Consider the following 27446-nt stretch of genomic DNA (forward strand, 5'->3'; position numbering starts at 1 on the left):
CCTTCCCACAACCAAACAATCATTACTCATTAAGGAATGGACAGCGGTATTATGACATTGGTGTGAACAATTTTCGACAGCTAGCTACTTGTTGCTGAAAAATATATAACAAAACTAGGCTAACATCTTTCGCAAATATATTCTTTGATGGCAATTGATATAGAGTTTTGACTGGCACAACAGTTTATTCAGACATATATGGATATTAGGAATTTTCTGATTCACTCACACCATGGACTTTTCTCTGTCTTCTTCAGTGGTACCCTAACTCCAGGTCTTCTCCAAGGCTTCCTCTAACGATAGCAGTCAATCAAAGTGCAAGGAGGTCTGTGTGTGTGTGATCGCGTTGAAAGTGACCAATCATAAGAGGGCCAGTGCCTACCTCGGTTTCCGCCCCCAAATCGTCAAAAGTCAGTCAAAGATCCTTTACTGTCTCTAAATCAGTCTGATTCTCAGCAGTCAACTGTGGGAGCGTGTTTACCCATGAGCCCCTGAAAGCGGAAACTCTATCGCGTGTATGTGGTGGCAGCTTAGCTCTTAGCTGCAAGTGCCATTCTTTGTTTCTTCCAAAGTGTTTTTTTCTCGGTCGAGGTACGACTTGCAGTCAATAACTGCGGGTGTAACATGATGTAATTTGATCGTGAGCATGATTAATCGCGCTGGCTACATTTGACATAAATCTGACGCAGTAATTATGAGTCAAGACAGTATTGCGTGAGCTGCTTTGATTTGGGTTTGGGCATTTAAGCAGGTGCTGAACCTACAACGGACGTGGCAGGTGCAGGCCTACCTATGAGAGCGTTAATGAAATTGGGTCCCAAGCAACACAATAGATTAAAGTCCAAAGCTATGGCTGTAGAGTGAGGGCTGACCTGCTTTATAGGCCAGTTTTGGTTTAAAGGCTTTTTTTGTGTTTAAGGCCTGCCTGAAAACTTTCCAGCTTTGTTTCTCGGTGGGTCACATGCTGTGCCCCAGCTGTAATACTGACTCTCTCTGCACTACTTTGCTTCTCATTCTTGGAAATAGCTACACGCCACTAAAATGATCGAAAGCCTTCAAATGGAAACGTAATGAGCAGATGGGAATTTGAAGAGCAAAGTTCATGACTTTTTAACTTCGTCATAAAAGATCTGCCTAACTTCAACACTCTTGGTGCATATAGTAAATCTCTACATAAGTTCTGATGACAGCGCGGATGAGGCAACTGGATCTTCCACCATCAAGTCTGAGTGTGATTACATTGTAATGAGGATTGAGTGTACTGTAAAGATAAAAATTGTACTGGAAAATATTGGTGCAAAGAATATACTACATGTAGTGGAATGTAACTGGAATGGCAATACAAACTCAAATATGAAAACTACTTAGCACAGAAATGTCATGTTTTGTATATGTTCATAATCAACTTAATTTTGCCATAAGATGCCTGACAAACTGATTTGAGATTTTAATTGTAAATTCTTAAACTATTTGCTGCAACAACAAAAAAAAGTTAGAATTGAGGTCATCTCACATAGGTATTGAGCAGTGTTGATTGTAACCTAACTAAGTGGCCCATTTAGACCATTTAAATGGGGACACCCCCATGACTCAGTGCTTAATTGCATGTAATGCACTTGTTTAAATCCAGCTCATGAAGTCGAAGCTGGCCTTATCTTTTCTGACTGTACCTACCAAGCAGGGGAAAAAAATTGGAGCTACAACTAAGTACATGAAAACGTGTCATGGAAAGAAAAACTGTAAAATTGTTCCAGTAGAATTAATGATAGCTGTCCAGGGACCTGTCTCAATTGTCCTAGATTTGCAGTTTGGGGAGCCATTCAACCTGTGCCTGTAATGAAGGTCAACCAACCAGCTCTCTAAAGGGACATGCAGCCACAGGTCAGTAACATTTTAACCTGTCATGTGTTGTTCAGCATAACCTTTTTTAAAAGTAGAGATTCCCTCTTTGAACAAATGTTTCATGCAATAGGCTGAAATAATGTAATATGTTGTTGGTTGACAAATGTGTTGTCCCCAGTCAAATGTGCTGTAGTTATACTATATTAAATCTTTATTCTATTATCTATCAAAGTAAAGAACACAGACGACCCCCAGGGGCCCCAGACACTCAAAGGTATTGATTTATGGTTCTTGTATGGTTTGTTTATTAGTTGTGATTTTTGTTAAAGAATATTCATTTTTAAATTATCTGATCTTGAAGGCCTTAATTATTTCAGCTGATATTGAGCTTGCAATCTGTGTTGGTTTATTTGTGTTTAATCACTAATACTGGAAACAATGCTCAGAGAGTGGGAGGGGGTTAATAGAGGCCTGTCCCCTCTAGCAGCTTAATTCAGCCATGGGTGCAGATGTGTGTGTGGAAAAAAGAAAGAAAAAAATACCATATGATTGTAATCATATGTATAAAAATGTGCATATTTGTAATATGTGGCTTATTTATACATGCCAAGAAAAACAGTGCACATGTCCTGTTTACAAGTGAACTGTATATGTAGGAAACATACACCACAGGAGATAGAGGAATGAATCTTAAATAGTAAATCAGACTTTTATTTTGTAAGAGAAAGCGCTTTCCGACTACTTCCTTTCCCTTGTCACGTGACGTCGTCCTCGCCTGGATACGAGAAAGCGTCGCTCCGCGGTCGCTACGGAGAGAGGGATGGCTCTGTTGTAGTTAAAAGACACTTTTGTGCACTTTCCCATGCATTTAGGACAACTTTCTGTCATGGCAGTCTGTTGGGTACGCTTATCAGTCGTTTGGGCAACGACTCAACCAAGTTTAAACGCTTGTCCATCCACGTTTTGTTGCTACTAGTGCATTGATCTATCTTGGCATGACAGACAAAGATTAGTTAGCATGCTAGCGAGCTAGCCGCCCAGCCTCAGCATCACACAGCGACCACGCCTGCCAGTGACAGGTAAGAAAATGTTATTCCACTTCTCTACAGGAGCTTGTGTATACCAGGAGTCATCAACCGTTTTTTCCACCATTTGTAACTCCGGTTAAAAGCCCTGGTTGTTGTTACATAATTACTGTCAGTACAGTTCATAGCAGGTGTTTTCGAGTGACTAATTCCTTGTGACAGTAATGATGTGGCTCTAATAGGATTTAAGCCCTCTCCTTCCTGTCTCTTGTTTGAGGAGTACGCCAGGCTAACGAGGGAGGAGCTTAGCTGTGTGTGTGTGTGTGTGTGTGTGTGTGTGTGTGTGAGAGAGAGAGAGAGAGAGAGAGAGAGAGAGTAGTGTTTGCGTGGGAACGTGTGGTTTAATCTCACTTTGTGCTGGTCTGTCTTATGCAAGATATTTTGTTGTAAGAAACTACTTAGGTTGGTTGTGTGATATTTGTAGGGGAGCCTAAAATAGTAATATGCAGAATTTAATTGTAATGAAAGAAAATAATAATCAGAACATAATTATCCGAACAGTGTAGTATTGAATGATAGTACACTCTGCATTGAATGAATCTGTACCAACATACTAGACTGCAAGCAAGGCATCTCACTCTCCAGTCAAAGGATTGATATTTCAATTTAATGTATTTATGATTTAATACAGTAACCCAAGTGTATTTAGGGGCAATTATATTCTTTTCACTTTCAGTGTACTGCTGTTTTCTTTCAACAAATTTTCACTTAATGTGTTTATTGCTACCATGTGATAGAATTTAACTTACAGAGCTTTTGAATTTAACAGAATTTGTTGGGTTGCAACAATGCTTTAGCCATTGTCCCCCATCATCCCCACTTACAAAAGAGTGATAGACATTTAGCTGCTTTGGAGCCCACGCATCAATGATTTTTGTCCTAGTTTGATACCATTTCTTTTTGTGTGCCCATGTATTAGTGTGACTGCAGGTTTCTAGTCAGACATGGGGAAGTTACAGAGCAAGTTTCGCAAGAGGTCCGAGCTCTACAGGTGAGATGTGTGTGCTACTGAAACACTGTCTGTGTCCTTGTTTGTACAACATTTTCAGGATTTCTGTATAGAATCCATTCACACGAGAAAAAATAAAAATCAATTACTAAAGGTCACACTGACGTTTATCCCTTTTTGGAGGGCAAAAAAGTAATTTGGTGAGGATAGTTTTTTTATTAATATCCATATCAATGCATAATAATTAATCTTAAGTAGGAAATGTCTACCAGTGCAGCCTGTTGCAGAAAATAATGTTTTGAAGAAAAGAGTAGAAACTTTGTTAGAACATTGTTTATATAAAGGTTTGATAAAACATTTCTTTAGAGATCCAGTATGAAATTAATAAGAAAATGTGTCTGTAAATGTTTCAGCTGTGTATTATTTCTTACTATTGGTGTTTTCTGTGCAGAGCATCTCAAGGGGAGAAGGCAGATAATACCTTTGACAGTCAGGTGGTGCAGTATGAACCTGCCCATCAAGGATCCATCAGCTCTGTCACAAATCTCAGCCCAGATCTGTGTGTTTCTGGTGGGAGTGATCAGGTAAATTAACATGTATTAGTAGTGCATCATTCCAAAATTGAATAACATTAATCACAGTATTGATTATTAATTAGCCAATCATTTCAGTCTGACTTCTGCAAAATTTCAAGTGACATATTCAACTTTGCAATGGTTTTAAAATAATTAGAGCTCAGTAAAATGCCTAATGCAAGGAAAAGACACTGACAAGTTGCATTTAATTTAGACAGTATAAAAAAGTATGATGGGTCATGACAGACAAGAGCACCCTTAAGTGATTGAATTCAGGAAGCACAGTTTGTGAAATTTTTTTTTTTACATGTAGTAATTATTTTGTGTGCATGTCTTTAAGTCTATGCATGCATGTGTGTCACCCCTGTAGGCTGTGGTGGTGTATGACTGGAAACAAGGCCGGATGTGTCAGTCCTTCCAGGGTCACAACCGAGAGGTTACCAAGGTAACGTCAATAGTGTGTGCACAAACTGATAAAGGTCTGATGTTTCTTTAGAGCTGTTACACCTCTCACATATACATATCCTTAGGCCTTGTCTCCTCTTAATTCTGCCTCCGTCCATCTGCCAGGTGGTGTGTTATCCAGGCAGTACATGGATCTTTAGTGCCTCACGGGACAAGACTGTTCTGATGTGGGACCTAAACCAAGGGGATGAACCTATTCAGGAATTTTGTGGGCACGAGTTGGTGGTCAATGGACTAGCTATCAGCCCTGGTACACACACACACACACACACACACACACAAGCCACACACACACACACACACACACACACACACACACACACACACACACACACAATGAGTCTCTTCACTCATAAGTAAATATTTTAACTGCTATCTTTAAATTTTTAAGCTTGATATAAAATTGCTATTCTGCAATTTATAGTATGTCAGAGAAAACTCAAGGTTAAGATACCAAATGTTTTATTGTTATATATCTGTGGAGATAACATTGTATTTATCCAAAAACACAGCTTACTATAAAAACAGCTCATAGTTATACACAATATGAATCCCTTGTATTATAGCTGGTTTGGGAACAGATAACACTCAGAGAACAGTTCATGAATATTAAACACAAAAATCAGAAACATCAAAAACACACCCATCAACAGCACATCTCCTGCAGAAGACAGAATCATCTGCAGATTTTGTTAAATATTTCTGTTAGTATTGGCTGCTTGTCACTGCAGCACTAAATGTAAAAAACAGAAATGCAAACGCAAAACTCTAAGTACAATTCCAAACATACTGAAACAATGTTTGTAAGAATGTTCACTAATAGGCCTCCTGGGTAGAGATCTAATTTGAGATGGTACAAAGACTTCTCAACAGTGTTGAAGGCTGAAGGAATATCTCAGCACTGATTTCATGTTTTGGTCAGTCAAGATGCTGCGTCCGTGTGTGTATGCGGGGAATGATAAATCTTTCAACTTTCATCGACTTTGTTTGGACTATATGTTTATGTTTAGTTACTAAGACACTAACTCTTATTGAATTGCATTTGTGTCAGATGTTGATGTGATATAGTAATTTCATGCACACTGACATCTATTTCCGATTACATATTTACTGAATAAATGGAACTGTTTCTATTGTGGCTTGTAGATGGGAGAAAGCTGTGCACCGGTTCTCGTGATAACTGGATGTGCCTGTGGGATATAGAATCTGCAAAATGTGAACAGAGACACAACATCTCTAGAAACCTGGTAAGAACAATACTCTGTGCTCTTGTGTGCACACCATCCGTTTACCAAGAGTTGTTTCAAGCACACTGGATCACCTTATGTGTGTACCTGAGCATGTAAGAAAAAGTATAAAGTCAATAAGCCATCACTTTTACTTCATGAGTTCATGCCCTGCAGGATTTAAACTTTTCCACTCTTCTCTGTCCAGGTGACTCATGTGTGTTGGGTGCCAGGCAGCTCCTCTATAGTTCAGACCTCTGAGGATAAGACCATCAGGTACAAAAAGATTTGCTAGTTGGTTTAGTAAGATTTGCAGTATGGCAAGAAATTTGATATTCAATAGAAATCCACATTGTTTGCAGCTGGTTATGCTGTTTTTTTTCAACTCCATAGGTAAACATGTGTAGACATTGCAGATGTGGACTGTGATACCAGTGCTACACTACAATTAGAAGCAGGCATGTAATATCTCTCTTTTGGTAACCGTGCTGGGTCACAACTATAAGTATTGTATAAAAGCAACACTGAGACTGAGAAGTTAATTTCAGTCCAAATCTTTTAATGTCGATTGGAGTCTCTTTTTTATCTTCCCCATTTCTTGTGTCTTGGAGAGTGGCAGATTAAATTAGTTCCAACACTGATAGTTAATCAGTCATTTGGACTGAGAACTTGTTTCACCTAGTTTTTGCTGTGTCGCACTGTTCCTGTTGCTGACCTGACCCCATCTCTTTTGTGCCAGTATCTTTGGAGCTTACATGCTTCTTCTTTTAGTATGACATCCACAGAAAAATAAACACCTACTGTAGTTGGTCACACAAAATGATAACCTGTTGTATTTGTTACTCTGATGATATGTAGATAATTTATCCTGGTATGTAAAAATAAATCAACTTGGGTGTGCTTGGTTTATCCTCTGATGTAAACACATATTTTGTCCTTATAACAGAAGCACTTTTAGCACCGTGATTGTACAAGCATAATTGTTGTGCAAACCATTTGTTTAAAAGTAGAATACCCAAGGGAAAGATATGAAGTGTTGCCAAAAGACAGGGCGTTATGGAGATGACATCACTCTAGCCTCTACTATTATTAAGTATTTTTCTTCACAGAGATACATACAGTACATAGCATAGTTTAGCAACCCATGCCAATTTTTACACCATCCTCTGATCTAAATGATAGGATGTAAAGTAATACTGCATGTGGATGAAACTCTTTGTGTATGAGAAGATTATAGAATTGTACCTTTTTATAAACTGATTAAACATCAGTGTTACTGATATAAAAATTTCAGCATTCCCCCACCCAGATATTTGAATATTAGCTCTGTCTAACAGTACAGCACAACCTGGCTCTGATTGGATAGAAGTATTTCATCCTGCTGCACTTAACTCTCACCATTGTGTTTAATATGATGTTTCAGGTAAAACTGTTGCATGTCATTTTGTGACTTTGATGTATACACCTGCACATACATATGTGAACACAGTATATACTTAATTATAGGTGTGTATTTCTGCAGTAATTACTCTGTATATGTGCAGGGTGTGGGACAGCCGTACGTGGCAGGTGACCAATACTTTTCCAGCCAAGCAATACATCCAGACCCACTGTGACGTCTCTCCAAATGGAAACTATTTGGTGTCCAGCAGCAACGGCTTCGGAGGGCAGGGCTGTGAAGCCACGGTGAGGGCTTGGGGGTGTTTTTGTGGTTCCTGGCTGTACAGGTGTAGTTATAAAGATGGTGGATGTAGTTGAGGCTGTCAGTAGGTTACCTGTTGTCTGGGCTTGATTTACTCAGTACTAGCCAACCTCTAACTGGAATAAACAATAGGTTTTGTGTCAGGAAGGCCAGTGGCTACTCAATCAATACCAGTTGTTTTTCACTTTCTCTCAAACAAAACAGTAATTGGACATTAGCCTTGTGTAGATGGTCTCTGAATGTTTGTCTTGTGGGTTCAAGTTACCTAGCTTGCAGCTTGCACCCCCCCTCCCCAGACCAGTTTCCTGTCTAATTTGTATCTTCTGACTGTATTTGAGACAAGAGATTATATAGAAGGTAATCTGGTTCAAATGCAACTATTTGACTCACTACCAGTGGTTCTGTAGTATAATCCAGTCTATTACCCAAAATGAAATCCCCCCTAATACTAATCCTACTATACAATGTTTCTCCTCATGTTGATTTTATGGATGTCATCGTTCCCTGTGTATCTCTCTATATATTTTATTACTTCTTATTACTATTATTATTGATGAGATCAGCTTCTCCAGTCCAATAAAAGTGAAGATTATCAAGTATACAGTGTCTTATGCAGATATCTTTGAAACTTCTGACGTCATTTGTTCTCAGTGGAGTTGTCTCTGTGTTATTAGCTCTGGGACCTGCGCCAGCCTGGCTGTAAAGTTGTGGAGTACAGAGGCCATCTCCAAACCACAGCCTGCTGTGTGTTTATACCTACACCTCCTGGTGGCACAGCTCAGGTAGCAACATCCTCCCATGACAGCTCCATCAAAATCTGGGATCAGAACACAGCAGGTAACACACACTAATGGATGATAACATTTACATACAGAAAGACAAATTCAAACATACATATGAGCACAGATGCAGACACCGTTTGGGTGTTTGGTCTTTGTACACTGACTCTCCTCCAACCCTCCTCCTGCCATCTTCTGTTCAGTTTGTTTAGGGACATTATCTCTGGACGGTGCTGGTCCACTGGTTTATCTGGCTCCAAATGACTCCAACAATCTGCTGTGTGCCAGTTTCAGCAACGGCATCAACCATATCCAGGTGGGCCAGGGATCAAATCAGGCTCAAGGTTCTGGGGCAGGTTCAGGTGGGGCAGGTGGCCTGGACATTAAAGTTTTGGCACGTTTCTGACAGCCCAGAGGAACTTGGTATGACTCATTACCCTGACCGGTGAACAGCCAGTGACTCAGCGAGCACTATCACTGGATGTGAAAATCATGTCATTTCTCTTTTCTTTTTTTTACAATTTTGCATATTTCTATAGACATTTTTGCTTTACTAGACTGCCATACAGTGAAAAATGACAGAGGAAATCAGCCAGAAAAGGAAGGGATGAAAATGACATGTATGGACGATGCACCTTTTGTCCAACAGCGCCATCTGTATGCCCAACACATCAGTTCTGCTGGGAGACTATAAACACCAAAACCATCATGCTAAGACTGTTGCCTTCATGAACCAAGGATTTGTATCTATACAATATACACTGCTTCAGCTAGGTGGAGCTAATGAGGTATTTCATTCACACGTTGCATTGCTGTTAACGGTGGTGCTGAACACAGGTTTAGGGGACATTTTGATGCAGCAGGAGTGGTGTTGAAAATTTGGAACTATTCTTAGAGCAGGGAAATCAGCTATTTGATCAGGACTTTTCCTTAGTATGTCGCAGAAATGAGAGCCAAATACAATCTCATACTAAGAGTATGTCATTTGTTTTGGTGCAGTCAGATTTGTCTTGTCAGATTTGTCTTCTTTGTCAAACACTTTGTGGAAAGCTGTTTTTTTTTATCATCAAAATAGAGTAATGAGGAGCATGAGTATATTGATAGTAATGTAACCATTGATTAGTTTGTACACTAGCTTTAACCTATTAAGTGTTAGACCAAATGTATGTAAGTATGTACGATACAGGACTGTATGAACATGCTTTGTTTTTAGGTAGATTTTAATTGATAATGGTTTTTAAGATACAGATTCTGATATTTTTAAAGTGAAGCTGCTGATAGCTGATGTGCCGATATCCAGTATATTTAAATTTGAAAATGACTATGCAAAATACTGGCGTAATTCCCTTTTTGATAAACTACTCTCTGAATAAACAAATGAGAATTCAAAAAAATATTGAAAAATATATAAATAAATTGCAAATAAAGCTGCCCGCTGCCAGTTAGGTACTTAAAATATTTGACATGTTTTTGTTAAAATGAGCTATCCAGACCTGCTGTGGTTTAGCTAGCAAATGCTAATGTACATATTAACAGCCTTAAGTGAATGAATTTGGCTGCACATTACATTCCTATCTGAACTGATCACTGTCAGGACATAAGGTGAAATAGTCTTCAATTTGAAGTGTAGCTTTAATACTGAACACTAAGCTGCTTAAAAATGACATAATTTACCTTTAGTATCTGCAGCCAGAGGAATAAAATGAACAGGTTGGCAGATGGATCAGAGTAATGCACTCTCAGGTGATTCCAAATGCACTTTATTGGATGTTAATCTGAAAGCATCAGTTGGTTTAGCACCTACCTACTGATCTTAACTACAATAAGAAAAGTCAGTGTGATGTGTGACTTTGTCATACGGTGCTGAAGAGTCCACGTTTAATAATTCATTATTTTTCATAGGGAATACTACAAGCCAGAGGAAACCAAAGGTGATCAGACATTTCATTTTGTGAGAAGTTACTGTCTGGATCATTTGTCACTAAACATCAGCAGATGATTTGATTGTATCTACTTGTGTTGATACATTATGATAACACAACAAATTAGGCATTTTATAATATCTATAGAGAATATTAAAATGTATTATTCCACCTACATATTTGTCATAGACCTTTTTCACAGCAGCTATTTTGACATGAAATAGTAGGTAAACACAGGTGTGCCTAATGACTTTAATAAATGTTGTTCTATTTAGGTACAGAGCCTTAATTAATGTGATTAGTAACACCTGTGTTACTATATACTACTATATACATATATATGTATATTTATATTAAGAGGATCAGCTAATATCGTGACTTATGCATATACCTTTTGAGGGTATTTTCTAATTTTTATGTATGCAGGCAAGATTAGTGCCTCAATTGAGACTCATTTAATTCCTTTTTTTAATTATTTTTTTTTAAATTGAAATAATTCTGATTAGTACTATATAAAAACACAGACACACACACTTTGCAGGGAAATCACATGTGCATGACATTAATAATGAATCAGAAAGCGGAAGACTTTCAGTCAGACAGTGGTGTTTAATTTATTCAAATCTGGACCTCATTTTCACTCTGACACAAAAAAGAATCAGTTACCCATCAACAAGTTTTCATAAAGACTCACACACAAAGTACACATCAGCAGGCAGAACAGTTTGGCGGTTGCCACATCACTGAAGTACAGAAATATTCAGATAAAAAAGGTCTATAAATGTTAATTGATGAAATAAAATAAAAAAATCTATCTGCATCTACTCAAAATTCAAGTTACAAATAATTGCCTTAAATTAATTAAAAATAAACATTATTGGCACAGTATATTATAAAAAGCAGGCTACGTGGAATAATAGGAATAAGTAGGATACAGTACATTAAATTAATGGAATTACAAGTCATTCAGACGACATAGAAAATAAATATAATTTGAATGAAGAATTAAATCCGGAGCTGAGATGTGCCAATGCAACACTGGCATCCTTCAGCATCTGAGTGATAACAACAAGTGGTTCATCAGTAGGTCTACAGCTAGTGGCAACTTTAAGTATACAGTGTCTCTTCCATGATATTTAAAGGGAAGGTTAAAACCTTCCTCTTGGAGCCTTTGGAGAGTTCTCAAGCTGGTTTTTGTCTCAGAAACTGACATTTTTGTTGTGCTAAAAATAAGAAAACTGTAAGAGCACGTGTGAGCAATTTGAAGAGAAACGGCCTCATTTCTGGTTCTTTTTTCCTCTTGAACAGATTTCAGTATCTAAAACACAAGATCAGATAAATACCCCTCAAAATCCTGAATCTTTTGAGATTCTGAACCAACTGAGGTACAGTATCTCACGTTTGTGTTTGAAATCTGATACAATAATGACTGAGAGCCTGACCCCATTAAGATCACCTGACTCCAACTACATTAGTGCCATGCCACTGGAAAACTGGGTAAAACCTTCCTTCATACAACATACATGATTAATTCTAATCACTTAACACCTTCACATATCACACATGCTGTCATTATTTTAACATACACAGGTATCTGGCTACGGGGGGGGGGGGTTACCACACACTACAAGTCACCAGGCTAAAGCCCCTCTCTCAAGTCAGCTTCACCTCTTCAAAATAATGAAAAAAAAAAAAACAACTTTAATTTTACACATTTTGAAATTTGCCAGCAAGTCAGAGATGATAACATAGACAGCATGGCTCTGATGGAATGAGAAAAAATTCAGAGGGTTTATGTCCAGTTTGGTCTTGAAATGTGGAACAGCCCTCGTAAATGTGACTATTTGGTCTACACAGTACAGTGTCAGTGCAAATGTAAACAGCAATAGTACAAGAAAATAAGACTCATACAAAGCCCTAATATAATTAACATGGGGCTAATGCATCACATCACAAATCACATTTTGGAAGGGCTCTCTACCTAAGCAGCAGAGGTGGGAGTAGGTCTCAAGTCTTAACACTCATGTCTCAATTTACTGTAGAGTCTGGATCTGTGACTGCAAGCCACCAACTGCTAAAATTTTTATTTGTTTTATGCAAAAAGTACTGAACTGATTTGCACCAAACATGGTGGAGGGATAGGGCATGGGCCAGGGAAGAACCAAGAATCCAATTAAAAAGGGGCGGATACAGGATTTTTTTTTTTTTTTAATCACTTTCCTCTATGTGTTCTACTGAGTGCCATTCCAGTTATTACTCTTAAAAGAAAGTCAATTGTCTCAAGTCATGAATACCAAGTCAAAGTCAAGTTGAGTCTTTTATCATTGTTAGTCATCAAATGTCAAGTCCTCAAATTTGTGACCTAAGTCTGACTTGAAGGAAGTCATGTGACTCACGTCCCCCACCCCTGCTAAGTAGTCAACAACATGTATACAATGTAACATAACATTATAGGCATAAAAACATAGCATGCAAGAAAATCCAAGCTTACTTTGGCTGTTATGAGCTACCTGGGTGGTTTACTGCAAGGGACAAACCGGACATGTTTATGTAGGATAAGTACATTTTTTTAAATTCAGAAATTTACAAACAACTGATACACATTAAGATAACCTGCATTCAAAAATTTTACTCTTTTTTTGTTGTTGTTGAATTTTGCTGGTATTGAGCCTGAAAGGCAAGTCAACCGGACTAATGAGAATCCTAAGTCAGCTGTTGGACTGAGCGCATGAAAAACCACATGTACCGGTAATTATCAGAATATGCTGAGAAATAGCCAGAGTCCATATGTTTGTACCTCATATTACAGTGATGCAACACTCCCCTTCTCCCAAGAACAATGTTGACATTGCACTCTTACAACTGAGAGAAAGTACTTCCCACAGTATCCCACTCATACTAATAGTTGCTGCACGGTTTGTTAATCTGAGTGTTAAAAGTATAAACACTGTTTTTTTTTCTTTGGCCTCAATAGTGTCATGAGGCAACTGTGAGAGCCCTCTGGTCATTTCAACCATCCTCCAACATTACCGACTTGTGTTCGGCTTTAGTCAGTCTCTCATGAGACACTGAAAGCAACAACTTCCACAAATTGCACAGCATTAGGGTCATTTGTATAAAAGCACGTGTTTACAGAGTCCAGATTCTATAAATTGAATTTACATTGAGTGTTCAAGGGGGAATATGAATAGATGAAGATGTGATATAGTGAAGTAAGGCAGGAAAAAAAACACAGAAAAAAACTAACAGGGCTCAGCCTCTTTGGACAATACATGATGAGAAGTATAAAAAATAATGGCAGAAATAATAGTTATAAAAAGAAGTCCATCAAACTAACAAATGATAGCTACAGTAATGTACACCAAGCATGTGTCTAAAGCACTGTTTTTAACAGAATGATATACTGTGTGAATAAGTCAGGCTCGTCAGAGATCTATCATTCAATTATTGGTAATATATATCATATACTAACATGAATAAATTCAGAATAAAGTACAGCTGTTTCTGAAGCAGGCTAAAATGGGGTTGCACAAACCAAGTTAAGACACTGATCCCATTTATACCTGACTAAAATCCAATCCTACAATATGAATTTGTATTGAGAATCCAAGCCAGTGTGATAGGACTCAAAAAGTTATTTTTCTTCACCATTTTTGTGGATAATCAGCTAGTGCATTAACACATTTAGATATTTAAAATGCCCAATTCAAACTTTAGAATCAACAATTACAGTTCAAATCTGTACAGTAATTCTATGCCAGTATCGAAATTATGAATGAAAAGCTGGATTTAGTCTTGATCTGAGTCAGATACAAATCAAATTTTGCAATTTCAACATGATGCAAAAACACAAGTATAAGATACTGAGACGGATTTGAAACCATATCTGAAAAACTGTCAAGTGACTCAAAGAGACCAAGATGTAATTTTAATATACCTAATATCTCATTTCCAATTCGATATATGTGTTGATTGAGTCCCTGAGATATTGCTGTCTGTCTGCATTTTCTCCAAGTCTGATGGTGATATCTTAATAGTGCTTTTTCAATTCACAAGCTTGACACACACACACTGACACACACACACACACACACACGCGCATTTGCACACACATTCCAGTAGGTTTCCCAGATGCTTTTGCTTATACACCATACACATAAGAAAAGGAGGTCCTGATGTCAAACTATTTTCCCTATGGAACTGTGACAAAATGAAACAAACTCAATCTATATAATTTTTAACATTTTGGATGGAAATGGAATAAATAAATCTCACTATAGACAACTATCCAATACCTTGAGGTTTTTTTTTTTTTTACATATTAGAAATACAATGTTTATACCTGTCCCCTGCATCATACACCCTATCCCTCTCCTAATTCAATATGGTTTCAAAAAAAGGGGGTGGGGTGGTGGTGGTTGTGGTTGTGGATGAACCTGTGTAAGAATTGTACTGCCCAGATTTTTCACAAGGATAAAAATAAACAAACATACATAAAATATGCTTATTCATTTAGCACAAGCATTGACAATACTTATCCAAACACCAAAATAAAAACCCCAGCTTGGTAGTTTCCTCAAAAGTAGCTGAGGTGTAGAATTAGACCAGCATTTAGAAAACCATGGACATCTCTCCGATAACCTCTTTACAGATATAGCAAAAACCTTTCAAAGCCTTGAGAGAAAAAAAAAAAGAAAAAAGAGAACTTGTTTGGTTGATTTGTGTGAGCTCCAAGTTAACTGTCCACACCTCTGAGGATTTTTAGGTATGTTGTAACCAAAATCAACACATTCCATTAAAATACTGTTTTCAAGCCTAGTTTTGTCCCCCATCTGACAATAGAGTTGTAAGTACCCAGTAGTTGTGTTGCGGCAGATGTGCGCAGAATACAGCATTCTGACATCAAATGCAGCCACTTTTACAATATCCCCTTCCCTCCCCCTCATCCTCGCTGCCACCTAAGTCTACTGGTCCCCGGTGCGTTCAAGGCCGTCTATGACACGACTCAGCCTGATGTTTAGCAGCCTGATCTGAGTGTCCAAGTGGTCGATTTTCTCTTCCAGTGAACCTGCCCCGCCCCCCCGACGCCAGTACGCTCCCACAGGCCCCGTCATGAAGTACACAGCCATGATGAAGCACAGCGGCAGCACAGCACGCTCAGGGTCGCCCTCGAACTTCTGCAGGATGTAGAGGCAGGACAGGGCAAAAAGGGTGACACGAGCTAGCCAGAAGAAGCGGCCGAACAAAGCATGCAGCAAGTAGAAGAAACCCCCCAGGAACATGGAGAGAAACCAGTAGGCCAAGAGTACGGCAGCAACCAGGAGGAGGGCACGTGCCGGAGAGGTGGTGAGAGATGTGGGGCTGAAGTAGTGGCTGAGGTTTGAGGCTAAAGAGGAAAGAAAACACAGGAAGTTAACACTAAGTTAGTTGGTCCAAGAGAAAATACCATGAGTTATGTCCTCGGCCTAGAAGCACTTAGCACATTCAAGAAGCTGGGAAGGCTGATCTTATCTCAGGGCATTTCAACTTTCTTTTAAAACTCGTTGCATGCTTCACTCTCTATGTTCGTCTGTCTCTATCTCTGACATTTCTAACAATGAAATGTTATGTGTACATTTAAGAGCTTACAGTCAATGCCCATCACATCCAGCAGATCTGACCAGATCTTCCAGATGGTATCCAGAAAAGAATCCACTCCATGGACAAACCGCTCCGTTGTTTTGGAGAAAAACTATAGAAAGAAAAAAAAAAAAAAAAAAGAAGAAAGAAGGGTGATGCTGTTTAACTGTCACATAAGATTTTTAGTCTAGACAAACTGTATATACAGATAAATCATTCAGGACAGTGTAATGGAAACAAACCTACAGTGAAAACCAATAGTAAAAAGGAAAGAAAATACGTGATTTTATATTCTGCCTAACATCAATTTAGCTGTGGTAACTAGCTATATTGAATATTTACCTGAATACATAATATTTTGATGCATTTTAGAAGTATAAAAACTAACTGTTGAAAACAAGACCATGACTCTAAACTGAGCTGCCAACCAAAACATGAAGAGGACTATGGTGTTGTTAAGTCACAGTTGAGCAATAATAAGAAAGCCACTCTGTGTGCTCTATCAGATTAGCCTGTATGCTAAAATGTTTTGTGAGCATTGTCCACATTTTGTATTCATTTCAACACATTTCAACTATTAAGCAGAACAAAGCTTTGTTAGCTTCTCATTATAGCTGCTATGAGAGTCATGTTGTCTTCTGAGGCCTAAAGTAAGGAAAGGACTGCATTACAACTTGACAGATTTGGGGAAGTGACACAGCAGCTTTAGATCTTGTTATGACACAAACGGAAAAACATTACAGTCTTTTGAACAACATAAATAAGTACAGCATCAGGTTCTGGAGAGTACGCAAGTCTATGCACTGATCCAATACCATGTAATTTATTGCCACTGAGCAGCAAAGAGGAATTGATTTCCGGTAAATAGTAAAATGTATAATGTAAACTCGCACCAAAATGTCAGCAATTTGGCAATATGTTACACCAGAAAGTCCCACCAGTAAATAAGCAACATGTACAGTATGCAAGGCTTTAATTTTAATGGCTGATATTATTGTCAGGATAACAACAGCAATAATATCACATTCATTCAGGGTTAGCAGTATACTGTAGATATTTTTTAATGCAATGGTATCGGACAAGTACTTGGTATCGGCTAATACACAAGTTGTATCAGTATCAGGAAAGAAAATGGTAACGGAACATCTCTAGACTCTAAAAATGGCCTATGTGGATATAAATCAAACAACAGCTTAGCAATTCTCCAAGCAACCAACCCTCTTTTTCATTTTGATAGACAACTAAGGAGTGGATATAACAGCAATAAGTTAAAAAAAAAAAAGAAAAGCTATACTACTATACACCATTACAGGAACAGGTGCCTTGTTGTTTACGCTGTCAAAGCAGACTATTCACAGGAACCAGTCCATGCTGCTTCCTACCAGAAGACATTTTGAATTGTTATGGCTGAAAAGGCTCAAGTCTGATTAATGACACTAATGATGCTCAAATCTGTTTAGCCAGTAAGCCACTATACAGTATCAGGGCTGTGGCTCTGGGGATACCTAAACTAGTTGCAGTCAAGTCAGACATGGGTCACCCCATCAGGTCATTGATTTTGCTTGGAAGTCAACAGCATTTAAAAATCAGACTAATATAAGGAATGTGCTGAGCTCCATGTGTGCTGATAATCTCAGTCTTTACTTTACAGTCAGTTGTACTGTATGCAACCACTCTTAATAGTCTTTATTTTCTTATCTTTAATCTGTCATTCTCAATTTGCATGCAACAGTATATCATATAAACTGAGACTCGTAGGCTTTCAAGTTACGATGCTCAAGATGCTCAAGAGTGTAGCCTTACGTGTCAGTTTGGTTTTCGTTTGGCGGCTACACACAGGAAACAACATTAGATTTCGAAATGCAGGAAGTGTGGCTGCACCAATGAAAGAATGCATGATAATGTGTTTCCCTAACAAGGGCGTTTTTCTGATAATTTGGAGGTGACGTTGATCTAAAGAAACAGCTGTTATGGCCTGGACCTTTGCTGCTACATGTCATCTATGAGCTGACATCAGATGCAATCCGCTGATGGACTGAGTACAATAAATGAGAATTTGTTACACACTGATAAATGTTGTCATTAAAGTAAAACTTGTTTTACTCATTGTAGTGTTTATGGTAACGCCGTATCACCTTCACATCTTTAATAGCCGAATTAAACATGGGATAAAGGCTAATTTTTCAAAATGGCATCCGTGAAATTGTTGGCCAGGCCCGGGCGCACTTGTTTCCTGTTCGCCATGCTCGGACAGCAAAACCGCCTTGGCTGCTTGGTCCTGCTGGCCGCTAATACAAAGCGAGCTGTTACCTCCGCTTTATATTCCCCACACTGACCTTGTATAACCCTCTGATGTTGTCCTCCCCGAAAACACTGCTCAGAGTCTGGTAGATGCCGTTAGCTGCCCGTCGGAAGCTGTTCTGGTTGCTGGTCCTGCTCCTGCCCGCTTCGGCTGTGCACAGCAAAGACGCGGAAAGCACCAAGAAAACCACGAAAAACCTGATTCCCTTCATTGCACCAAAGGCCCCGAGATGTCAAGCAGGAATGTGTATCAAAATGGTTCAATTGAACGCAGAGTAAAACGAGTACCTAGCTGCCTTAAGTGACACCTTGAGTGGGGGTGACAGAGACTGGCTGTGATGGTGGCGATAACCCGTGTTGCCTTCAAGAGCGCCTCGTAAACTCCTCATGCCGTGCCCTGACTGGGCTCGTTGTCGTGCTTTTGGGCGAAATTAAGTGAGTAAAACAGACATTGATTGATTGATTGCTGCTTTGTTTGATCGACCAAAAGACTTTTAGCCACTATGTACTGTATTGGAATAATGAAGAGGATATCATAATGAATCCCAATTGGTGTTTTAAATGATTTGTTTGCAAACTTATGAGTAGGATGTTTCTGCAGTACCGAAAGTTATAGCCTTTATCTGTACCTTCTAAGTTATACAAATTAATGTCACAGTTGAGTCGAGGGGTGAATATATTTAGGGTATTAACAAATGCCATTTCCATTCCATTCTTTAAACACTTTGCTTTTGTTCTCATGTTCATTTCCGATTATCATTAAAGACGCCACCACCACTTCTTGTGAATTTGAGGCAGGTGACGCTCATCTGAAGCTCGCTGCTGCCCTCCTTTGGTTAATCTGACTCCCTTTTCTCACTAATATCTCTCAGCCCATAAACTCATTAACGAAAGCATCAAGTCCTGTTGCATCACTAAGTAGGCTGCATGGGTCTGTGCTGGTTTCCTGCTCATCAAAACAAGTTTTACTTCAACACCATTATGTTTTGATGTGCCTTTCTCATTAAGTCACTAACTATCTGTGTCTTCATCTAAGCAATGAAACCACTGGTCTAAATCAAAAAAGATTTTTCAGTAGGTTGTAATGTAACAAACGCCAGGTCTTTGCTACCAACTTTTTCTAGCCATAAATCAATTACAAACCTCATAACGATCTGCATTTCTACCCTGATACTGCCTATGTTTCCTCTCCTATCAGTGAAACTGTGTGTTATGCACCTTTTCATGTGAAAAGTGTTCTCTTTATATGCTGTCTAAACCAAAAGATAATATTGATAGAAACTTACTTAGACCCAGCTCATCTTACTTTTTCTCACGAATATTTGCCCCATTCAATGCACCAATGTTTACATGTCCTGTTTCATGGCACTGTTTGCTTTGTGTGTGTGTGTTCACAGAAAAGCAACAATAATACTAAATGAATATATAAATAAATAAAGAGTAAAATGACAAAGGAAAGTAGAAAAAAACAGCTGTTAATTTGTGGACTATATTATGCCAACTTCCTCTGGAATTTTCATTGGTATTGGAAATACTTTCAGTGATAGATTAATGATACAGTTTTCCAGTGAACAACATAAAAATCAGTTTTTATTCTTATTAGCTTGGCAAAGAAATAAAAAGTCTTTCAGGTGAGATAATGTAATGTAAGTTCTAGGAACAGTATACCACTATGAGCATATGGTGTGAATGCTTTTGGACAAATCTACTGCTCTGGTGGGCTATATCCCTGTTATACTGATGATGATAATTTGTCATTTTAGCTACAGTAACAATGCCTTCCAGAACGATATTTGTCTCTGCTGTCGGCTATATAACATTATTATTATTGTCCTGGACGCCCAGTGTCCCCCTTGGGAATTATTAACATTTGTCAAACCAATGTGCAGGCCAACCAGCCAACCCTCCTTCTTATAAGACATGACAGGAAGTTCAGATAGAGATGTAGTTCACTGCAATTCCAGAGAGGCACTTGTTACTTGAATGGCTTTCCCCCTGAGTTTTCATTATCTGAATCTTAACTACACTGTGTGGCAGGCTAATACTTCAGAAGGAAGTAAGGCAAGAGTAGTGGTCCTTTAAGGCAAAGTGCAGGAAGAGTTGTTGTCACTACGGAAACAAGCTAAACATGTTGCTGTTCATGGGAATATGAGGATCCAGTAGGTTTTCTCTTTAAATGAGATAAATGGATGGTTGGAAACTTCACTTGCTATGTCACATTTTCACCCACTAGATGGTGGGATAGGATTATGGTTGCACCTTGACAACGCTAACCATTAAAATATACGTCAGATTAATGAATTATATCCTCATTAAAAAAGAGTTCCTTAGGTGGAAGTTAATTTTAAGATGATTTTACAAAGACGGGAGCAAAGGCAGTAATTTGAATAACAGCACCTATATTTAATGGAGTTACTAAATGTTCAGGTGATACAGGTGGTTGAAAATATCAAGGGAGACACTGTAGGCCTAAGTTTGGTTCCTCATCTTTATTTTCTTCTTTCCTCGTGTGTTTTCTGACGCCATGTTGCTGTGTAACTGCGGTGTGCAACAATATGTGGTATCCAAGCAACGACGCAAGCAAGTAACGCAGAGTAACGCAGACTGGATACAGCGCAGACAGAGGAGCAGCAAAGGAATGTTTTAACCTGGGGCAGAATAAATTAGTAAAGCGAGGGCTATACTGTGGGCAGACTAGCAGAGGTATGTGATGTCTGTACTGTACAAACGAAGTTTAGTGAAGCTACCACTTAGTTTTTAGGCAGGGTAAGTTCAAAATGTATGGACGAGCTCCAAGAGTGACCTTCATGACAAGCGGCACCTCGTCCACTGTTGGACCTGGGTCGTACGATGTCACCCACTGCAAATATCAAGTATCAGGTAGGATTAAATTGTAGGCTTCTTAAGTTTTCTTTTAAATCAAGAAATCCACCTGATTTAGACCTAGAGAAAATGTAGGCCAAAATCTAAAATAAAAAATCAGCCTAACTAGCCATATGATAAAATGCTAACTACCTGAAAACTACCAGCAGGAAGCGTAAGCGATGGAGTCAAGACTTAATATATTAATTTATGGGAAAGATGTCACAACATCAAAACTAATATTGCTAGCTTATGAATATAGCATTCAGGTGAAGGACAAAATAATACACTAGGTAATGTAATTCAGCACCTTGGCCATGCAATAAATAGACCCATATTTTGTGTGTTCCTATTATTTTGTACACAAGCTGTAGTTAAAAACACAATTAATGACATCAGTACAGTTAAATAATCTAACATAAAGTACATCATCTCATCTACTCAATGCCTAATTTACTTTTGTGTGCTTTGTCTTTATTGCAGATGGCTATGCTCCATTCCTGTCCTTGACCAACAGACAGTCAGCATTTAAATCCACTGAGAGGATACCAGGACCTGGACAGTATGACTCCTCACCTGTTAAGGTACTGTGGGTTAGAGACAACCATTTTATGGACAGCTAAGTCAGGACCTGAGTGTACACTAGAGCTATAAACTGGGTGGGGTGGCCCTTGTTAGGACAAGAGGGTCATGAAAGCAGAGGCAGATCAGTCTGAAGTCATTCTCAAGTGGGAATGTATATGACAAGAAGTATAAAGTCATTCATCCCATTAAAACATATAAAACTATTAAACATTTTAGGAAGGCATAAGATGAGAGCAAAGTGAAGATGATGTTTGCATATTATTAAACAATCTGTTAAGAAAAGTACCTTAGCCTTGAACAAATATTTGTTGATTGCAGTCTCATTCTCTCTTTGTTTGTCTTTCTATTGAATCCTCATCTCTTCAGCTAAATGTCCATGGTGGCTGCAGTCTTCAGAACCGCTCCAAGCGTTTTGAGGAGGTGGTATCAGGGGTTCCTGGCCCCGGTGCCTACAACGTGCTGCCTGCCTCAGGAAATACGCTCAGGGCTGTGACAGCGGATGCAGGACAGGCTGAGAAGCTTGGCAGAAAAATGGTAAAGTTAAATGGTATGGATGATGATATGACAATAATTTATTATGGATTTGCTTTTTTAAGTCTATTATGTTTTTCTTGTAAGTTGGCTTTTATATGATGTGTGTTCTGTTTGTGAACATTATGGGAAAAGATATGTGTAAAAAAGGATCAAAAAGTCATCTAATACAACAAATAGTTCTTTGTGCTGATGGGAGTTCACCCTTTTCCTTCTGGTTTAGGGTTTGCTCCTGCAGTCCTGTAAGCAACACACACACACACACACACACACACACACACACACACACACACACACACACACACATCGACACAACAGTTAATAACTTTCATTTTCATATATACAGTACAATAAAAATTCAGTAAGACGCAAAACTCTTCTCACTACTATGCAGTGTGATGTGCTGTATCTGTGCCATTTATCAGACAAAAGATATGAATATCAGCGCCTTGTCCAAACTTGGTATCTGCCAATACTTGCAGACGGTACCTTGCCAATACCTTAGCCTTTATCTCTGGCAGCTCTGCCATCTGTAGACACTCAACACCAATCTGTCGAAATTACAGGCTGCTACTTTAAAACCTGTTTAGACTTTGGTGTAAACAATTACAACTCTCCTGTTGTTAAAAACTGTAACTAAATTTTAAAACATGTCACATTCAGTAATGCATACATTGGACATGGAAGGCAAAACAAAGGAAAGTTATGACAATAATTGTCCTTAATAAGTGCAAAATTCTCACAATTATCACATTGTACAAAATAAAGCCCCTTGTATGCACAGCAGTCATGATAATGATGGCGATAATGAGGAGTGAAATATGAAGACACCAGACAGAGGGAGAGTCTTGTAAGCATCTCTAACGTGGTTTTAACCATTCAACTGATATCTTCATCTTAAATACAGAAATATAAAATATCAGCAAGGATCAGGAAGACCAGGTATATCTCTGTACCTCTGTAAATCTGCTATGAACCTCCATCCACAGGCTGGCATTATCTGAAGTTCAGTTATCATAGGTGACGTTAGTGACATGAGACTGAATATGCCAATAATGTCCTCAGAAGCAGTAACAGGGGCAGAGTTAGGCCTCGTTCTGACCTTGGCTCTTACGCAATAGCAGTGATGAAAGCCTGAAAACAGCAGAGTATCCATTTTACTTCTGTGTGTTGGAAACGCCTGAAACTTTTCTCACCCTTTTCTGTTTGTTGTCCAGACACTAGGTTTTTGCAAGCCCCCTTGACAGGTTTATCATTACTATTCATCAACTTCAACACATAGAAGAGCCTTGCGGTGTTGCAAATCCAAATTTCTCTCCTGTTTGCTGTGAAAGATAATGTCTCAGGCGGGTTGAGACTTTAAGATTAAGCACCTAAAAACACACCAACTTTTTTATCCTTTAGCTCACTTAATGCCTTGCTTGATATATTAAGTAAAGCTGTTGAATTTTGGATAAAGTAGCCTGTCCAGTAGCCTCCAGCTTCATCAGCAGTGATAGTGGAACACATGAAGTTCAGCCTTGCAGTGAACTGAGAGAAGATATCAAGTTTCTCTTTCCATTCTCCATGTCAAATTTATGTCCAGCGTATACAAACACAGATAAGCTCTGAGTTAACACTGAGCTCAGGGCTTTTATCTGATCCAGACTGATACCAATGATTAGCTCACTTCTTACGGAGAATGGAGTATTTTTAACTTTAACCACCAAACATGAAAGAGTCCCTAGATATTTACGCTCTTCTCCTTCTGTGCGAGATGTAATTATCTCGATAGCACGTATGCACACACACACACACACACACACACAGATGGACCTTACTTCCAGCTATAGCAAGGTAGTAGAGTGACTGCCACGTATTTTGACTGAGATGACATCATTGCTGTTCCCCCACCAGATATCGTTCCAATTCCCACACCTCTATGTGTGTCTTTCCTTCTTTCTTCATCCTTTTCCATTTCCCTCTATTGTTTCTTATCTTTTGCCTCTCCTTGCTCCTTCCCTCTCTGTCTCTGTCCCTCCCTCAGTCTCACGCTAAATTGGCCCTAGGCAGTGCTCAGCTACTTTGTAAGCCACGGCATCCTCTCTATCGCAAACCCTGACTTCACTTCTTGCTCTCTCTGTCTATTCTCCTGCTTTTTTTTTCTCTGAGCAGTGGCTGCAGGCAAAAAGTCTCCGGCTAGTTCGTCAGTCAGATTTCCCTTCCATTCCTTCCCCGGGCCAGGCTTATGGCTACGAGGAGGACGTCCTGGGTGTGCTCCGTAAGCAACAGCCCCCTCCTAGGGACACAACCCTGGGGCCAGCCTTCTACAATCCATCGCTGGTAAGGACGAATACACACAAAGCACACACATGCACAGTCCTTTGAGTTTGAATGTACATCCATCAGAGAATGTGAAGTGCTCATTTGTGCACGCATGTGTGCTTTCATTAGTCTGTGAGAGTGTGTCTCTGAGTGTACTTACTCTGCCTGCAAGGCGAGGTCCATTAGTGTTAGGCAGATCTAATGCACCGCTGAACCCCCACCTCACCTCATTCAGTTGGCCCAAAACCCATTTCCATAGCTAATGAATGCAGCTCCACTTTAAAAAAGCCACAGCGCACCAATGCTCATCCATTTTACATGCCAACAAAGAGAGCCATTAGTAATTATTCTTCAAGCTATATTATAATATTCACTTAAAATAATGCACACGCCTGCTGGTCTGGCTCTCAATTAAGTCATTTTTCATCTGTTAATGACCAGAGGAAGTCAACAGTGTCCTTGAGTGTTGGCTGAGGTTGTGTCAACACAGCGGAGCAGGCACAGAGGCATGCTGTGATTTAGGGCCATCAGCAGTGCATCCATCCACGGCTCTTTCTTTCCGTCTCAACTTCTGTTGCTCTCCCTTTGAAAGTTCAGGCTCCGCCTCTGTCTGTCTCCATCCCTCTGTCTCTCTGTCTGACACACTCGCTCCTTTAAACTCAAAACACCCCCCCCCCCCCCCCCCCCCCCCCCCCGCCCCGTGCTCCAACTGAGTTCAAAAGTGTGGAGAGGCGGAATTAAGTGGTTGTCTGAGGATGTAACATCAAAGTGGCGGGGCAACCTTTGAATGATAAGACATTAGACGGAAATCAAAAGAACATAATTTTGTTTTTCTGTTTGAATGTTATTGAGAAACACAAAAACATCTTAATCGCTTTTATCCACTTGCCCTAAACTTATGGGTCAAGTCCGCATCAATTTAGCACACAGAATTACAGACAGGCCAATAAACTGGATAATTTATATTATCGGCTGGTACAGATATGGGTAGAGGCACATATGGTGGCTGTGAAAACTGAGTGTGCATAGTAAAAGCACTTGGACTAATTTAGAAACAGTATCACCATGAGATATTTTGTTTGTTCAGACTGTGTAGTGTTAGAGTTGGCAGATAATCATAACACAGCTGGCCAGATGGCGATGTGGATCAGAGACTGTGTGTAGTACTGAAGAAATGGGAAAACTGAGAGGCTAATATTACACTTTCTTACTGGCCAATCAATGAAAGAGGCTTTGTTGCCTGAATAATACTTTCATTGTTTATCTGTATAATAACCCTTGTATACTGGTATTGGTTGCTCTACACAGAATTGGTATTTGGTGTGAAGATGTGAGATGGAAATAGAGATGTGGGCAAGATTGTCCTCTCAGCAGAACCTGAATGAGATTCAGACCCATGCTGGGTTGTGTATATGTTTGTGGAAAGCAACACCAGCAATTTCCGCCTGCAGGATCCTGCCCGCACACGGCCCTACTGAGAAAAACTTTTATTTGTGGTGGAGTTTTTTTTTATTCTCATTTAAATAATAAATAGCCTGCCATTCCATTTTATCAAAAGCTGAATTAATATGTTCATACCCACTAGCTGTGTTTTTGTTTTTCCTTTTAAAAGCTCTCCTTGACATAAATAGGCAATTTATGCCTTTGAACTCAATGCCAGCTGCGATACCATCACGGTGCTTCTATGTGTCTTTGTGCAATGCAGAACAGTTATGTCTGTCTTTTTAACTTTAAGCATCTGAACATCCTTGTTTCCTATCTCCCATGCTCAAAACTGGATTGGAAGATCACAGGGGACAGAACCTCAGATCTTGTCCTCCAGTCACTGTTGAAGTTGAGATAAGTTGACAGACACCATATGGAGTTAGAAACTTTTTGAGACTCCCTGCCAGTCCTCTCATAACCTGCCTCATGGAATAGACAGTTGGGTCAAGGAAAAGGTTAGAAAAGAAACTGAAGAATCTTAGGTCTTTTGATTTTTGATTCAATAAAGGAAGTTATTTTCTGTCTGTCATTTTAATACAGGTGTTTTTAAAGATTGAGGGACAAGCCGTAATCTACTTTGAGTGTCAGGAAAATGAATTGAAGTGGGCTGGGAACCAAACTGTTAAGTAGAAGCCGCCTATGAAAAACTGCTTACTCTTCCTCCTTATGTTTTAATGAAGACTATAAACCATGACATTGACTGTTTTGTTTTTCTACTGAAATTTGAAAAATGTAAAATTGATGATCCCTGTCTATTGACTTTGGTGATCTATTGACTTTCCCTTAACTCTTAGGTCAAAGCTTATCCAGTGAACTATCTATATTTAGTAGATTGATAATTAACTCTAGTGCCACCATGATGTTCACACTTGTGGTTTTCAGAAAATATCTCAACAGCTATTTGATGGATTGCCATGAATTTTGGTCAAGACATTCATGTTCTCTTCAGGATGAATTGTAAAAACTTTGGTTGCTCAGTAAGTATTCATATAGTGGCATCATCAGGAAAATATCTGAATTTTGAACTAGAGCTGCGCTTTATGTTTACTACTTGTTAGCAAATAGTAGCATGCTAGCACACTAAACTAAGATGGTAAACATAGTAAATCAGCGGTCCCCAAACTTTTCTACTAAGCTCTGCTTGCTGGGCGCAATGCCTGTGCCGGGGGGGGGGGCCCGGGGGGCCGGGGGGCCCTAGCTCTGCTTGCTGGGCA

The 27446-nt window shown here is 39.2% G+C and overlaps 3 protein-coding genes across 3 annotated transcripts in view; 2 read left to right on the plus strand and 1 right to left on the minus strand.

The window, feature by feature from the left end:
* The first annotated feature begins 2633 nt into the window (after positions 1–2633).
* wdr31 (WD repeat domain 31) lies at positions 2634–10659 on the plus strand. The gene is made up of 10 exons (XM_022757640.1): positions 2634–2921; positions 3847–3918; positions 4328–4460; positions 4822–4896; positions 5022–5166; positions 6063–6163; positions 6351–6418; positions 7687–7828; positions 8519–8681; positions 8827–10659. The coding sequence occupies exons 2-10, from the start codon at positions 3872–3874 to the stop codon at positions 9027–9029; spliced, it is 1077 nt and encodes a 358-aa protein (XP_022613361.1). The 5' UTR covers positions 2634–2921; positions 3847–3871; the 3' UTR covers positions 9030–10659.
* A 475-nt stretch (positions 10660–11134) lies between these two features.
* Positions 11135–18814, minus strand: bri3bp (BRI3 binding protein). Its single transcript, XM_022757641.1, has 3 exons — positions 18501–18814; positions 16174–16276; positions 11135–15931 (listed from the first exon to the last, which is right to left on the minus strand). The coding sequence occupies exons 1-3, from the start codon at positions 18675–18677 to the stop codon at positions 15510–15512; spliced, it is 702 nt and encodes a 233-aa protein (XP_022613362.1). The 5' UTR covers positions 18678–18814; the 3' UTR covers positions 11135–15509.
* A 2428-nt stretch (positions 18815–21242) lies between these two features.
* stpg2 (sperm tail PG-rich repeat containing 2) overlaps positions 21243–27446 on the plus strand; it is a 53929-nt gene continuing 47725 nt past the window's right edge. The window contains exons 1-4 of the mRNA XM_022757608.1: positions 21243–21345; positions 21811–21911; positions 22279–22446; positions 24598–24765. Coding sequence (XP_022613329.1) covers positions 21243–21345; positions 21811–21911; positions 22279–22446; positions 24598–24765 — 540 coding nt within the window. The remainder of the gene's footprint in view (positions 21346–21810; positions 21912–22278; positions 22447–24597; positions 24766–27446) is intronic.

Source organism: Seriola dumerili, unplaced genomic scaffold (genome assembly GCF_002260705.1).
Source record: "Seriola dumerili isolate Sdu_G_001 unplaced genomic scaffold, Sdu_1.0 BDQW01000290.1, whole genome shotgun sequence".
NCBI lineage: Eukaryota > Metazoa > Chordata > Actinopteri > Carangiformes > Carangidae > Seriola > Seriola dumerili.

What these genes read in the sequence shown, in the direction of transcription:
- wdr31 (XM_022757640.1), top strand. Translation starts at nt 3,872, where the DNA reads ATGGGGAAGTTACAGAGCAAGTTTCGCAAGAGGTCCGAGCTCTACAG. An exon ending in AAGAGGTCCGAGCTCTACAG is followed by an intron (nt 3,919 to 4,327) that starts GTGAGATGTGTG and finishes TTTTCTGTGCAG; the next exon opens with AGCATCTCAAGGGGAGAAGG. An exon ending in ACAACATCTCTAGAAACCTG is followed by an intron (nt 6,164 to 6,350) that starts GTAAGAACAATA and finishes TTCTCTGTCCAG; the next exon opens with GTGACTCATGTGTGTTGGGT.
- bri3bp (XM_022757641.1), bottom strand. Translation starts at nt 18,677, where the DNA reads ATGAAGGGAATCAGGTTTTTCGTGGTTTTCTTGGTGCTTTCCGCGTCT. An exon ending in ACATCAGAGGGTTATACAAG is followed by an intron (nt 16,277 to 18,500) that starts GTCAGTGTGGGG and finishes TTCTTTCTATAG; the next exon opens with TTTTTCTCCAAAACAACGGA. An exon ending in GGATGTGATGGGCATTGACT is followed by an intron (nt 15,932 to 16,173) that starts GTAAGCTCTTAA and finishes TTTCCTCTTTAG; the next exon opens with CCTCAAACCTCAGCCACTAC.